Source organism: Engystomops pustulosus, chromosome 4 (assembly GCF_040894005.1).
Source record: "Engystomops pustulosus chromosome 4, aEngPut4.maternal, whole genome shotgun sequence".
Classification (NCBI taxonomy): domain Eukaryota; kingdom Metazoa; phylum Chordata; class Amphibia; order Anura; family Leptodactylidae; genus Engystomops; species Engystomops pustulosus.
The window spans coordinates 194,973,922-194,990,665 of NC_092414.1; the positions used below are offsets into that span (position 1 = coordinate 194,973,922).

General features: G+C 44.3%; 1 protein-coding gene across 4 annotated transcripts in view; it reads left to right on the forward strand.

The window, feature by feature from the left end:
* TACC1 (transforming acidic coiled-coil containing protein 1) overlaps positions 1 to 16,744 on the forward strand; it is a 48,232-nt gene that overhangs the window by 5,182 nt on the left and 26,306 nt on the right. Inside the window, exons 1-2 of one of the 4 annotated variants that reach the window (XM_072149237.1) lie at positions 11,403 to 11,663; positions 15,357 to 15,433. In XM_072149237.1, coding sequence (XP_072005338.1) covers positions 11,548 to 11,663; positions 15,357 to 15,433 — 193 coding nt within the window. In that variant the 5' untranslated portion in view covers positions 11,403 to 11,547. Of the gene's footprint in view, positions 1 to 11,402; positions 11,664 to 15,356; positions 15,434 to 16,744 lie in introns of those variants that run through there. The other 3 variants (XM_072149240.1, XM_072149238.1, XM_072149239.1) reach the window with 3 other exon arrangements.

Genomic DNA, 16,744 nt, shown 5'->3' on the forward strand with positions numbered 1-16,744 from the left:
CTGTTCTAGTTGCCCATTGAAACCAATCAGAGCTCAGCTTCAATTTTATAAACAGCTGTAGGGAGATGAAAGCTGAGGTCTGATTGGTTGCCATGGGCAACTAGAACAGTTCTGCTCTAAGAGACTTATGATAAATCTCCCATAGAGCGGGTTCACAGGACATAGAGCGGGTCCTGAGGACATAGAGCGGGTCCTGAGGACATAGAGCGGGTTCTGAGGACATAGAGCGGGTCCTGAGGACATAGACAGAGCGGGTCCTGAGGACATACACAGAGCGAGTCCTGAGGACATAGATAAAGCGGGTCCTGAGGACATAGATAAAGCGGGTCCTGAGGACATAGATAGAGGGGTCCTGAGGACATACACAGGTTGGGACCTGAAGGCATAGGCAGGTTGGGTCCTCAGGACATAGAGCGGGTCCTGAGGACATAGAGGGGGTCCTAAGCTCATAGATAATGTAGACATAGGTAGAGTAGACGAGTGTGGCCACCACACTTGAGTCTAATACCGGGTATTGGTGTATTACTGTGTCTGTACAGTAAAGGGTTACAGTAGTCCCTGGTCCTGCGGTGTTTGCAGATCAGCTGTACATGTGTCACCGCACCCTCAGCAGGATCTGCACCTGTCCCTGCACCTTGTGTGCTTTGCTATAGACAGTTCCAGGCCGCAGGGTGCGGTCCCTCTCCTTACAGGTCGTTCCCACACATTCACTTATTATAGGATACACTTATTACTAATATGTATATGGATTGTCAGATAATCCACAAACATATCCGTCAGGTCCTGAACCTCCGGTACTGAGTATAATGAATGGCTGAATTCCCTCAGCTGTGAGAAGAATTGTAGTCTTGTGGCTTATTCACGCTTGTGCCATACATTGTACGGTGGCTGTGCCTGGTATTACAGCTCAGCTCCATTCACATGAATAGAGGACGCTATATCACTGGTCATTGCGGTCTGTTACGAGGAAGCATCACTCATTGGGGGTAATTACTATTGTCTTCCGAAAGTCTATTTGGCAGGTTTCTATTTTATTTTTTGTTAAAGCGCCTTGTGCGCCATCTTTATGATTTGTCGCCTCCACAATTTTGCTTCTCTTTTTTTTTGTTGCTCATCTAGGGCGCAGCTTTTGACTCCCGACATTCTTCCTACGCTTCTTGGTCCATGACACAATTTTTGGCACATAATGGGGCAGATTTACTTACCTGGTCCATTCGCAATCCAGCGGCGCGTTCTCTGCGGTGGATTCAGATCTTCTGGCGATTCACTAAGGTAGTTCCTCCGCCGTCCACCAGGTGTCGCTGCTGTGCTGAAGAGCATCGGAACACACTGGAGTGCGTGTCCCATGACACTTTTTTAATTATTTTTAAAATGCGGCGGTTTTTCCGAATCCGTCGGGTTATTGTTCAGCCACATCCCCCAATTTCCGTTGCGTGCATGCCGGCGCCGATGCGGCACAATCTGATCGCGTGCGGCAAAAAACCCGGGGCAATATAGGGAAAATTGGCGCAAATCGGAAATATTCAGGTAACACGTCGGGAAATTCGCGAATCGGGCCCTTAGTAAATGACCCCCAATGAGACCAACAAAAAGCTGGTGGACCAACTTCTATTTCACCTACATGAATGTGGAGTCCGTTCCGACAATTTTCCACTTTAGGGCCGTGCACCAATTCTTTTAAGCTTTGGGGCTGCAGATCCCGAACACATTCCTGTACATCAGATTCAAGTCATGTTTATTATGCTAGTGCTTCAAAGGAAAATTATCATCTTCTGAAAGTCACATGTCAACACTGGACGCAGAAGATGTCATCCACTCCTAATGTGACACTGATGGGGGCAGATATTGCTCCCGATATAGAAGCCTGGCTTTATCTACACAATATAGTAATTGTCCGCCTTGTCCTCCCACAAGATATTCTCAAATGTACATAGGAATACAATACACTGAATCCTGACCTCACCAAGATTCCTGTTTTCCAAGTGTCAAATGTAACAGGAGGCTCCGACATTCCTTCCAGGATGTAACTGATCTGCTGTAACAGGGCTACCAGAAGCACAAGATATAATAATAATAATAATTAAAAAAAAAAAAAATAATAATCTTAATATTTCTATAGAGCCATCATATTCCAGAGAGCTCTACAAATCATAGGGGACATGAAACAAACAAAGTAAGACATTACACAGTAAGAACATTGTCATACAGAGAGGTTCCTGCTCACAAGAGCTTACAGTCTATGATGACCAACCTTAGCTTTCTATGACTGATGTGCAACTTGCATACGAATACTGCCTGGTCCTTCTTCCTGAATTCAGTTGTATCTGTGTCCTTAAGATAGAATATAGTGATAGTATAGCATAGTATAATATTGACCTTAATGGCCCCACAAAATATGATGCCCCCTTCCCTTGGCCAACCTCCCAATGGACCCATATAATAACCCCTAATGCAATTTTACAACATCTAATTCCCCTCTTTAATTGTATCCTTCCCTTACATTTGGTCCTCCACTTTTATTTATCTCCCCAAGCTTATAATGTCTGAGCTTTCTGTACTTCTGTCCTTTATCCACCTCATATTGTGGCCCCCTGACCTCCATCCTCCTCATATTGTGGCCCCCTGTCCTTCATCCTTCTCACATTGTGGCCCCCTGTCCTCCATCCTCCTCATATTGTTGCCCCCTGTTCCCCGCCATGCTCATATTGTGGTCTCCTGTCCCCATCCTAGTCATATTGTGGCCCCCTGTCCCATCCTAGTCATATTGTGGCCCCCTGTCCCATCCTAGTCATATTGTGGCCCACTGTCCCCTATCCTCCTCATACTGTGGCCCCCTGTTCTCCATCTCTCTCATATTGTGGCCTCCTGTCATCCATCCTCCTCTCATTGTGGCCTTCTCTCTTCCATCCCCTTCATATTGTGGCTCCCTATCCTCCATCCTTCTCACATTGTGGCCCCCTGTCTTCCATCCTCCTCATATTGTTGCCCCCTGTTCCCCGCCATGCTCATATTGTGGTCTCCTGTCCCCATCCTAGTCATATAGTCATATTGTGGCCCCCTGTCCCATCCTAGTCATATTGTGGTCCCCTGTCCCATCCTAGTCATATTGTGGTCCCCTGTCCCATCCTATTCATATTGTGGCCCCCTGTCCCCTATCCTCATCATACTGTGGCCCCCTGTTCTCCATCTCTCTCATATTGTGGCCTCCTGTCATCCATCCTCTCTCATTGTGGCCTTCTCTCCTCCATCCCCTTCATATTGTGGATCCTGTCCTCCATCCTTCAATGTGGCCCCTCTTCGCCTTCTGTTGCTGGTATTAAACAAAAAAACCCGGTTACTTACCTTCCCTCGTTCCCCTGCAGCAGTCCTGCTTCCTCTTCTGCCGGGACTCTGAATGTGACTCTTGGGAGGGGGTGGCTAGACAAGGGGAGGGGCTACCTCTGTCACATGCTAAAGAGAAGTAGATATTTGAGGAGGTAGCAGGGAAATCCCACGTCCCCCTGGTCCCGATGCCTCCACTTCTCTGCACCTGTAATGTACGGGACTAGGGGGAGCAGACAGAGCAGGGCATCCTAGGGCAATATCCCAATTTCCTGGGATGGCGGAACAGCGGTGAAAAACGGGGTTGTTAGGAGCTAAGAAACTTACGTGTACCGGAAAATTTTGCCATTACTACCGTAATTACTACTTGTATTGCAAAAAGAAAGTTGTTATAGAGTAATTTTGTAGAAAAAAGTATTGTTTTGGTAAATAATAATACTTTTACATAAAAGTTGTTCCATGGTTTTTTTTATTGATGACCTATTACCTTTAACTTCAATATTAACCAAGCCTGCAGTTACTTTGCATGGCCACTACCCAGGACATGGAGCCATCTATTTCCATATCTAAACACACACAGGATCAATACAAGAGACTGATGACTGTGAAGAGTGAATACACACAACTCATCATTCACAATCCATGTTTTCTAATGGAACGGGATATCACCCAACATCTCTGGGCCACTGTCATCCCCTGACATTACATAGAGAGGTGCCAGGGGATTCAACTTCAGGACTTAAAGAGTTAAATTGGCAAAATGATGCAAGAAATACCCAATGCTGGGAAATGTGACTAATAAGAAAGGGATAAATGGTCCATTATAGTGCCCTGGCTGAAAGCCACCGCTTCATCAGAATGAAATAATATGGGTCACTGGAAGGAAATTGTTATACAGCTTGTGGCCACTAGATGGCAGGTTACACATTAGGATTATCTGAGGCTTTTTCACATTATTTGACCTCCCTGAATAATAGCTTATAGGAGACTACCTGTGGTGTAATGGTGCCAGGGATAGGGGCAGATATGCAGAAACTAAAACAGTCTCCTGTTCCCTAAAATATTCCCTAGTTTATCATCTCAAACAGCCCCCTCACGGGTATTTTATATATGGCCCCCACATGGTTATATTATATACAGCCCCCTCATGGTTATATTATATACAGCCCTCTCATGGTTATATTATATACAGCCCCCTCATGGGTATTTTATATGCAGCCCCCTCATGGTTATTTTATATACAGCGCCCTCATGGTTATTTTATATAAAACCCCCACGTGGTTATATTATTTACAGCCTCCTCATGGTTATATTATATACAGCCCCTTCATGGTTATATTATATACAGCCCCTCATGGTTATATTATATACAGCCTCCTCATGGTTATATTATATACAGCCCCTTCATGGTTATATTATATACAGCCCCTCATGGTTATATTATATACAGCCCCCATGTGGTTATATTATATACAGCCCCCACATGGTTATATTATATGCAGCCCCCTCATGGTTATATTATATACAGCCCCATCATGGTTATATTATATACAGCCCCATCATGGTTATATTATATACAGCCCCCATGTGGTTATATTATATACAGCCCCCATGTGGTTATATTATATACAGCCCCCTCATGGTTATATTATATGCAGCCCCCTCATGGTTATATTATATACAGCCCCATCATGGTTATATTATATACAGCCCCATCATGGGTATTTTATATAAAACCCCCACGTGGTTATATTATATACAGCCCCCTCATGGTTATATTATATGCAGCCCCCTCATGGTTATATTATATACAGCCCCCTCATATTATATACAGTCCCCTCATGGGTATATTATATACAGCCCCCTCATGGTTATATTATATACAGCCCCCTCATGGATTTTTTACATATAGCCCTCCTCGCCCCTTATGGATTCATTAGTTACAGTCTTATGTGGGCCCCCGAGCAGCCCTGGCCCCCGGCACTTGCACAGGTATGCCCAATGCTGGCGGCGGCCCTGGATGGGGGGTGAGAGGGCTCCTCTGCATTGCTGCCTCGGCACAAAATAGACTTTAATTTCTTATCATTGTCTTCTGAGATCCAGTCAAGGAAGCGGGAGATCTTTTGGATCCAGTCAAGCTCCTCCTTCTCCTACCCGGGCCCCTCGTCACAGCCCTCAGCCCCATGGTTCAAAAATTCTGTGCATGTGCAGTACATTGCTGGATCCGCCCAAAATGTCAGTTGCACCACATATGCAAATGCTGTGACATAGAGACTGTGACAAAGGGGGGCTTGACTGGACACAAAAGATCTCTCGCTTCCTAGACTGGACAATGATGGGGAATAAAAGTCTTTTTTTTGTACCAAAGCACCAACACAGAGGACACCGTCTTCACCATTACACCAAGATTACAGTCACCTACAGGGGCCAGACTACAGGGGTAGCAGCCAAAGCAGCTGCTATGGGGCCTGCAATGTTAGGGGGGGCCTGACATCCAAACTGACACTAAAGAATGAGAGTGTGCACCATTATATACATGTTATGCTGCACCTTGTACAGCATAATGTGTATATAACATATACTGTATGTGATGTATTTATGCTGTATATGTGTGTGTATCTGTTTTGTGTATATGATGTGTGGTGTGCATATAATGTATTTGTGTATATATGCTCTACGCCTCTATATGGCACTGTATGTGTGTATATGTGATGTGTATATGTGTATGTGAGTAAGAGTATAAATGTGTGTGTATGAGTGAAGAAATTTATACAGTATAGGTATATAAATATATATGAGTGTAATGTGTATATTATAAGCAGGAAGGGGGCCCCATTCAGCAGTCTGCTATGGGGCCCTGCCTCTCCTAGTTACACCCCTGGTTACCTATAATGTATTGTTTAGGTTTTATTGTAAGGTTTTGTGGTGACAGGTTCCCTTTAACATCAGAATTGTTGCATTTTCTGTATCTGTAATGGCGGCTCTTTAAGACTGGCGCATGTCCCGGGAGAGGCGGAGCTGCACTGTGATTGGGCTGTTTCAGAAGTTATTTTTACCCCTTAAAAGTAGCATATAAAACTGGAAATATTTGTATTTTCTTTTCTATACTTTTCATCTTCTTTTCCTTCAATGTTAAATATATATATATATATTTGTATCCACCATCTAATTGCAAATTTTTAGAAAAAAAATAACATACTTATGTTGAATTTGAAATGTAATAGTTATGTACAGTGAAATAAGCCCATTACTAAATCTGAAAGGAATGGAAAGGGGGTAAACACTAATGTAAATCCAAAAACAGCTCCACCCCTGACTATGGGTAGTGTGTGGTATTGCAAGTAAGCTCCATTCATTTCTATACAGCTGAGCTGCAATACCAGCACTCACCAATGTTCATGTGTGGCACTGTTTTTTGGAAGAAAAACTATATTTTATAACCACTGGTAAATCCCTATAAAACAGACATGTATGTGCTTGTTTTAGGTTGGTTTAGGTTGTATGTACTTGGTCTTGGATCCTCCGCCTCTCTTAGTATCTCCTTCAACTACGTATAGATTTTTCTTAAATTTCTTGCTGTCAGTCACTGTGACCATCCTCACCCCCCCCCCATGTGCCTCAACAAGTCCTGAGAAGTTTCATCTTGTCCGATACATCATAAAATGGGAATGTTGACAAATAACAGAGACCTGGGCGATGACCGGGCCGGGGCGGGCACTGGTGACTGGCATGCAGGGTGACACGATGGACGCCATGGCAGCTGTTATTGGAATTTCCCTTCGTCAGTTAATGGAAAACAAATACACCGAAAGATGATGATGGAGGTGTTGGTGGAGGTGATGCGATTTCCATTTACGGATCCATATTTTACTCAATACAGTTGTATGGAGGCTAATACTCATAGTATAGTAATACACATACCCAAAAAAATGCCAAGTCTTGGGGGCTGGCTCATTACTTCTCACCATTCTTGGACAACATAGTCAGGGGTGAACCATCCATGAGGCAAGTTGAGCCTTTCGCTTCAGGCAGCAGCGCCTGTAGCAGTGATGGGGTGAAGCATGAGGGGGTGCAGGACCTAACACTTAAAAATAGTGTCTCTTCACACCTTACCTCAGCATAAGATATAAACACTTCATGCAGAACCCATCTACCAAAAAACTTAACTGATAGGGATTTTCCACAATTGTTGACCTCTCCTTGGGTTTCCTACAAGGCATTCCAGTCAATCAGCTGTTGGAAGAGACCACAACACTCAGGCAAGCGCCTCTTCACTGATTACTAAGCACAGCGCCATACATTGTATAGTGGCTGTAATTGGTATTACAGGAGTATTACTACCCCATTCTCATCCTCATAGACTGTAGGCTCTTGTGTCACCCCCTCATCCTCATAGACTATAAGCTCTTGTGTCACCCCTTCATCCTCATAGAGTGTAAGCTCTTGTGTCACCTCCTCATCCTCATAGACTGTAAGCTCTTGTGTCTCCCCCTCATCCTCATAGACTGTAAGCTCTTGTGTCACCCTCTCATCCTCATAGACTGTAAGCTCTTGTGTCACCTCCTCATCCTCATAGACTGTAAGCTCTTGTGTCACCCCCTCATCTTCATAGACTGTAAGCTCTTGTGTCACCCCCTCACCCTCATAGACTGTACGCTCTTGTGTCACCCCTCATCCTCATAGACTGTAAGCTCTTGTGTCACCCCCTCATCCTCATAGACTATAAGCTCTTGTGTCACCTCCTCATCCTCATAGACTGTAAGCTCTTGTGTCACCCCCTCATCCTCATAGACTGTAAGCTCTTGTGTCGCCCCCTCATCCTCATAGACTGTAAGCTCTTGTGTCACCCCCTCATCCTCATATACTGTAAGCTCTTGTGTCGCCCCCTCATCCTCATAGACTGTAAGCTCTTGTGTCGCCCCCTCATCCTCATAGACTGTAAGCTCTTGTGTCACCCTCTCATCCTCATAGACTGTAAGCTCTTGTGTCCTCCCCCTCATCCTCATAGACTGTAAGCTCGTGTCGCCCCCTCATCCTCATAGACTGTAAGCTCTTGTGTCACCCTCTCATCCTCATAGACTGTAAGCTCTTGTGTCCTCCCCCTCATCCTCATAGACTGTAAGCTCTTGTGTCACCCCCTCATCCTCATAGACTGTAAGCTCTTGTGTCACCCCTCATCCTCATAGACTGTAAGCTCTTGTGTCACCCCCTCATCCTCATAGACTGTAAGCTCTTGTGTCACCCCCTCATCCTCATAGACTGTAAGCTCTTGTGATCAGGGTCCTCACTCCTATTGTCCCATATGACTGTTTGTACTCTGTAATGTAATATTATGTGTATATGTCCCCTATGATCTGTAAAGCTATGGAATATGACGGCGCTATAGAAATGTGGGCCAGTCTGACACTGAAGTCATCCCAAATGTTGGTCTGATCACAAGGACTGAACACCATACACCGGACAGGAGTAATATGATGCAAGGACTCCCTGTCTACTGGCTGAACTGCAGCACCGCTACTTTATAAACTGGCGTTCCATTGCATTTAGCGCATGCGCTTCTTTGTTTTGGCGATGATGCTGCGGGAATACATTATTTTCAAAGTATTGTGAAAGTGCAGCGCCATAGCTACGTTTTTTGCGGTCCTGTGCGTCTGGGATGCAGTTTGGCAAGTTTGATTTATTGTACTTGCATTCTGTTATTGCTCGCGTTTTCCTGTACATGTGCTATGGATTCGTTTATTGCCTGCGTCAGACGGATGCATTTAATGGAGGTTTTCTGGTCGTGGCGGCATAGAAGATGCTTTTCCTGCTGTATAGGCTGGTGGAACATGGCGTTTTTGTTGTGTTTTTGTTGCGATATCGAACGCATTGAAAATGCATGCCTTTTTCAAATGTTAACTTGCGGTTTTTTAAGACGCAATGCTTGATGTACGATAACTCTGTGTCTCTAGGAATTTGGAAAAACGCAGTCATCTTCTCCCTAATTTTTCAAAACGCAGAACATAAACGCATGCGTTTTCAAAAATGAAAATGCACCTCAAAATCGCAGGGGAGAAAACGGCAAGTTAGAATACTCTATCCAAAAACCCATTTAAAAAGCCAATATGCAAAACTGATGCGTTTTTCAAGGACGCAAAAATGCTATGAAAAAAACGCATCATTGGCCTTGGGCCGCGTTCAAACGTTGCATTTTGGATGCATTACAACAGCTGAGGAGAGGTGATTTGCTTTATTACATTATTGTCAACATTCGCGTTTTCAAAACACAACAGTTAACAATATGTTTACAAACACACACGTTAATGTATGTTTACATTTCTTATGTAAACAAAAATGTTAACAATAATGTAATTAGGTAAATCACCTCCCCACAGCTGTTGTAATGCGTTTAAAAATTCAATGTAAATGCAACCAAAACGCAACGTGTGAACGCGACCTTAAAGAAAACCAGCATCAAACGCAAACAGAGGGAAAGGGCGTAGCTGCGTTTGCACTGTAACATTAATGTACAGGTCAACGCACTTTGCCATTGGAGGTTAAAAAAACGTAAACGCAGCCAAAACGCATAGCTAAGGCCGGGGAAACGTGTGGCGTTTTGGTTGCATTTTTGCTGCTTTTTAAACGCATTGAAAACGCATGCATTTTTACGTATACGTATTTTCAAATGTTTGCTTGCGTTTGCGTTTTTAAAAGCGCAATGCTTGATGTGCGGTAATTGCAGGCAGCTGTAAAAACACAGTGATCAGTCATCCTCTTCTCCCTGCTGTTTGTGCATGTAATTACATGCGTCTCTAAACGCAGACTACAAACGCAACAACTTTGAAAAACTTAATGCAAACGCACCTTAAAAACGCAGACATAAAACGCCAAGTTAAGACACTTTAACCAGAAACCCATTGACAAAACCAATATGCAAATATGATGCGTTTTTCAAGAACGCAAAAACGTGATGGGAAAAACACCACCTCACACCACGGAACGTGTGAACGCAGCCTCAAACTTATGTAACATTTCCAACGTTGCGTTTTGGCCTGCGTTTTCATTGTGTTTAAAGCCATTGCAACAGCTGATGAGAGGTGATTTGCCTAATTACATGACTGTGTACGTAATGTTAACACCTGCGTTAACAAAACGCATGCGTTAATGCGTTGTTAAAGCATACATTAATGTCGCGTTTATGATGCGTTTTGTAAACACAAATGTCAACAGTAATGTAATTAGGCAAATCACCTCTTCTCTTGTAATGCGTTTCAAACGCAACGTGTGAACGCGCCCTTAAAAACATCTATAAAAGGTACGCATTTCCCATGGTGATGTTTTCTTCAACCATTATTTTATACCGGGTCACTGAAGGATCCTCTGCCCTATGACCCGGGTGAGAGTGGGGGGGTCAGTCTGACTTGTATGAGATCACAAGGGATTTAGGCCCGCCCCATAGGCTTCCCCCAGCCTAACAATGACCCTTTCCCACCCTGCGCATTCCCAGGATTCTCCTCAATATTCCTCATTGTGTTGCGAATCAAAAAGAAAGGAAATAACAAAAGCTCCTCCAAAGAAAAAAAACAATCAAAAAAAAAAATCTTCCAATGTCTCCGCACATGAGACAGGGGGGTCCCAGCCCTGCAGGAAGCCCTGAGCCCTGTCTGAACAGCTGCTTCTTACACTTCACTCTGCAGGTTTCCCATCACTTTTTTTTTAGTTGTTGTACTAATTCCCCTACAATTTGGGACTGAACCATTCATCTCTAAGGGGAGGGGTGGATGCAGAAGTGTCCTGAATTCCTTTAGTCCAGCAGGATGAATATTAATGTTAATAGTATATTAGTATACAGTGTAGGAGGCGGTGAAACTGTATTTGTAGGCGTGCATCTAAAGGGTTAAGGAATGTAGAATCCTGAGTGATACATTGTAGGAAGGAAAGTTGTTGAGCGGTTACAATAGTAATAATATTGATACAAATGAGACAAGGAGGGGGAGGGTGGGCAGTGGTCACATTGAGTCCAGTGAAGATAGGAGCTGCACACATATTACATGTACAGATGTGTGTGTGGGCAGTGTTCCTCCCTGCGGTGTGCAGTAGTACAGTCTGTAGGGGGAGGGATAGCAGAGACATGCCAGACAGCTGATCCCCAGCTCCTCCACACTAGGGGAGAGGCATCCTCCTCTGCACATCACACAGGATCCAGCATGAGCCCCCAGCACTGAGCTCTCATATCTGGACCTAAGGATGGCATTCAGTCCGTGGCAGATGTTGTCACCAGTCCAGTGGGCAAAATGGACCTGGTCAGCGGTGAGAGGTTCTGGAGGGGAGTTGGCGGAGGATGAGGAGGAACAGGATTCTGGGTGAGTAGTACGGACCCCCCAAACATTTCATTGATGTGGATGTGAGATAGATAACGTATTCAGCCCTGCTACATCTGAGTAAGGTGCCTGTCTTGTACATCACCGCTGAGCAAGCTGTGATAAAATACCGTATATAGCGCCCACCTCGTACTCAATGCCTTAATAATACTACTATTATTATTATTATTATTATTATTATTATTATTACTTATGAATGAATGGGTTAACACCGCCTTATAATCTGCTCTTTATGAAAAGGGATAATACCAGGTCATTTGATCTCCATCAATTTTTCCATACTAACTAAAATTAAAGGGGTCCCCTGATGTATTCCCACCACTGGGGGGGGGGGGGGGGATATTGCATCTTATCCTGGGGGCCACCATGCTGTAAATATGTAGGGGGGGGGGGGGCATGAGGTGGGATATGGTCCATTGGCTGCGGAGGTGGAAACTAGGTCAGGGAACCCTCCTACAGGCTTAAAGGGATATTTTCAGAATATTTGGAACCAGTATATTAAAGATCATTCTCGGGGATACGAGCCATCCCTATAGTGGCAAGTATAAGCGTCCCATCGAGGTCATGTGATCACATCATCCATGACAGCCGCTGCTACTTCATGTCCATGTTACGTGATGTGATGCCAATGACCAATTTTACCCAGTTGGACGTCGTATAGGGGGGATTCCAACACATTGGGCCGGCCATCGGCATATCATTGCAAAGGGTTACATACTCCTGTGCCCCCTGACGACTGAACACTTGCCATTTATTAAAATCTGCAACCGTATTGTCTTGAGTAATCATTGCTCAACAGCGCCTCACATGTGCCTGAATTGTGGCTGGTATTACATCTTAGTTTTATTATAGTAAATATGGTTGAGCTGCAATACCACGTATAACCTGCGGACAGGTGTGGCGCTGTTCCAGCTGTGATGCATTTAACACTGTGTGATCCCAGCAGGGTTATAATATTCCACATATGGATGCTGATATTACAGAGGTGGAAACAAATAACAGATTCTGATGTCCTGGGAAGGGGAAACTATAAAGATCTTTGCTATAGGGACAACCGTCTTTATGTAAAGCCCCTGTTACCATCACTGCTGTGTAGAGAGTCAATTTGTAAAAAGGCTGAGACGCACTGAAGAAAAAGGGAAGGAAATGGCACTAACCGCTAACAGCAGCAAAAAGGTTAAAGGGAACCCGTCATCAGTGTCAGTCTGCCCTGACCATGTGTAATATGAAGTGGCAATAGCTGAGTTAACTACATTTGACTCTGAATTGCTGCAGAGAATATACAGTTTTATAAAGAGTCTGGGGAAGGGGGGAGGTGTGAAGTGTCCAGTGGGCGGTTCCCTTCAGTTGTATTGTCTGTCACATGATCTGCACATTTTGTGGCTGGCAGCAGGGGGACATAGCATGGGGGTATAGATTTTGCTGCTGACCCTATCAGGAGGGAGCAGTAGACATATATACACACGTAGGGTTAGTTTCCGCTGTTATATTTGTGGTCCGCGTTCCTTCCATAGGTTTTTTTTTTTCGGGCCAAGAGTTGTTCTTTTTTTTGGCAAAATGTATAGAGAAGGAGAGCTGACCACAAATATTTGTACGGATTGTTCAAAGACGTGGAGAAGAAACTGCACCCTATACTGCTGCATATCCATGAGGCCTTAAAGGGGTTGTCCAGGGATTCAAAAACATGGTTGCTTTCATCCAAAAACAGCTCCATCCCTGACTTTGGGCAGTGCATGGTATTGCAGCTAACCTCCATTCAGCTCTATACTTCGGAGCTGCAGTACCTGCTTTAACCATCGTCAGGTGTGGCGCTGTTGTTTAAAGCAATCTCCTATGCATAATTCGTGTAAGAGTCGCCATGTAGGTTTGATGATCGCCCTTATCTACGGGGGATGCCGAGCATGGGGGACCGATCTCCGTTTTGATTGTTTGTTACAATGTGTCAGTCCAATGTTCAAGCTGTTTGATTCACAGAGGATTCTGTAGACTTGATACATTGTGACAAACGTGTGGACACGACTAGATCTGGATGAGTCTGAGGAAAATGTTCACTGACAGCAAGCAGAGATCCTGATAGTGGTAGAAAGGGAAGCACAAGGTATATTTTCATGATGGTAATGGAGAGCGGTGACACTTGTGCTTCCATATCCCTCTCCCCGGGGGTGTGCGGGGTCAGGGGTTGTGCAGTCACCTGCTGACACCAGTGCGGGGTCAGGTCACACAACAGCTGCAGTGGCAGAGCTGAGAAGCCATTGCCGGGGTCACGTATCCTACTAATCCCCCCCCCTCGGGGTATCCTCAGTGCTGTGCATTGTGTTATGTGCTGCCCTTGGCACGGCGCTCAGTGCACGGAGCAGATGGTTATCGGGTATCTGCCAGTTACACTGCGGACGCCGGAGGGCAGAAAAACGTAACGCTTATAATATAATATTGTCTCAGGCAATATGGCCGCCGTGACTTATCAGCCCCATAGTTATCTATCAACTTCTGTATTACTTTGCAGAGGTGCTATCTAGGTTGTTATGAAAGCTGGATAATGAGCTCTCAAATACTGGCCGCAATAGGGGGGCGATAATCGATAATACCAGCTACAATAGGGGGCGGTAATCAATAATATCAGCTATAATAGAGGGGGGATAATAATACCAGCTACAATAGGGGGCGGTAATCAATAATATCAGCTATAATAGAGGGGGGATAATAATACCAGCTACAATAGGGGGCGGTAATCAATAATATCAGCTATAATAGAGGGGGGATAATAATACCAGCTACAATAGGGGGCGGTAATCAATAATATCAGCTATAATAGAGGGGGGATAATAATACCAGCTACAATAGGGGGGCGATAATCGATAATACCAGCTACAATAGGGGGCGGTAATAAATAATATCAGCTACAATAGAGCGGGGATAATCAATAATACCGGCTACAATAGAGGGGGGGATAATCAATAATACCGGGTACAATAGAGGGGGGGGGGTAATCAATAATACCGGCTACAATAGAGGGGGGGGGTAATCAATAATACCGGCTACAATAGAGGGGGGGGTAATCAATAATACCAGCTACAATAGGGGGGCGATAATCAATAATATCAGCTACAATAGAGGGGGGATAATAATATCAGCTACAATAGAGGGGGGATAATCAATAATATCAGCTACCATTGGAGGGCGGTAATCCATAATACCAGCTACAATAGATGCAGCGGTGATAAGAATAACTAGTCCTAGTTCCCTTCAGTGGGTTAAATAAAGGGGTGGTCTGGGAACTTCTCACTAAGCATACTGCCGCACACTGTATAGTGGCTGTGACTGGTAATGCAGCTCTGTCACTTTTAATGGGATGTGATGCGCCTCGGCTTTCTTTATTGCCCTGCCCCAATAATGGAGCAAATCAATGGGAATATATTGCACTAATGTGAATGGAGCTTTATTGCTCACTCAGCACCCAACTTTCCCAGGTATAGGAATAAGGTGGATGTCTTTTCTAACCACTTGACAGGAGAATGACTGACAGACCTCATTCACACCTTGATACTTTTACACTTGGCCTTGAATTCTTAGCCACTTTTTGGGGACACGACATGAACGACTTATTAGACAAAAGATGTTTATCTCTCGAGGAACAATGCCAAAAATCTAACAGAACTGGTTTTCTATCTTCCGCAGCTCCGATTCGGAGGGAAACTTTGACACGCCTGAAGCCGAAACTCCAATCCCATCACCTGTTAAAGAGCAAACGCGAGGTAACCGGCCGTATGGGTGACAAATCAATATGCAAGTCCCGGGGTCCACCCATTACGCTTAGGGGGTGTTCACACAGGGGTTTTTTTTTTTTTTGTAGAAGGTTTTCTAGTGGAAAAAACACTACAAAATGGGAACTTCTCCACTGGAAGTGAAGTGGGCGCCACATGCAGGTGCTCCCCATTGTAGAAGAGGAATCCTGGAAGCCCCTACTCTATTCTAAAGGGCCCTGAGTATAATGGTGCAGAGCATCGCCCACATACCCGCCCGCGCTGTACCCCTCGTGATGTGATTATACATTTTCATGCTCCATTCCTCGTATCGTGTGACTGATCCGCTACAGAATATAAAAGCTTTCACGCTTCCTGACAGCTTGTTTTCCTTGGTTTATGATTCAGATGCACAGAATGTGGGGGATGACTCACAGGATCCGAGGAAACCAAATCTATTCTGCATAAGGACTGCAAACCAGAACAAAGAGTGTCCTTATACACAGTATATAATGGCCTTATAACTCCAGATATTACATATAACATATGTGTCATATCTCCTTACATCCTCCCTATTACTCCATGTATCCTCTCCCTATATCTCCTCCTATTACTCCATATATCCTCTCCCTATATCTCCTCCTATTACTCCATATATCCTCCCTATATCTCCTCCTATTACTCATATATCCTCACTATATCCCCTCCTATTACTCCATATATCCTCCCTATATCCCCTCCTATTACTCCATATATCCTCCCTATATCTCCTCCTATTACTCCATATATCCTCTCCCTATATCTCCTCCTATTACTCCATATATCCTCCCTATATCTCCTCCTATTACTCCATATATCCTCCCTATATCCTCTCCTATTACTCCATATATCCTCCCTATATCTCCCCCTATTACTCCATATATCCTCCCTATATCTCCTCATATTACTCCATATATCCTCTCCCTATATCTCCTCCTATTACTCCATATATCCTCTCCCTATATCTCCTCCTATTACTCCATATATCCTCCCTATATCTCCTCCTATTACTCCATATATCCTCCCTATATCTCCCCTATTACTCCATATATCCTCCCTATATCTCCTCCTATTACTCCATATATCCTCCCTATATCTCCTCCTATTACTCCATATATCCTCTCCCTATATCTCCTCCTATTACTCCATATATCCTTCCTATACCTCCTCCTATTACTCCATATATCCTCCCTATATCTCCTCCTATTACTCCATATATCTTCCCTATATCTCCTCCTATTACTCCATATATCCTCCCTATATCTCCTCCTATTACTCCATATA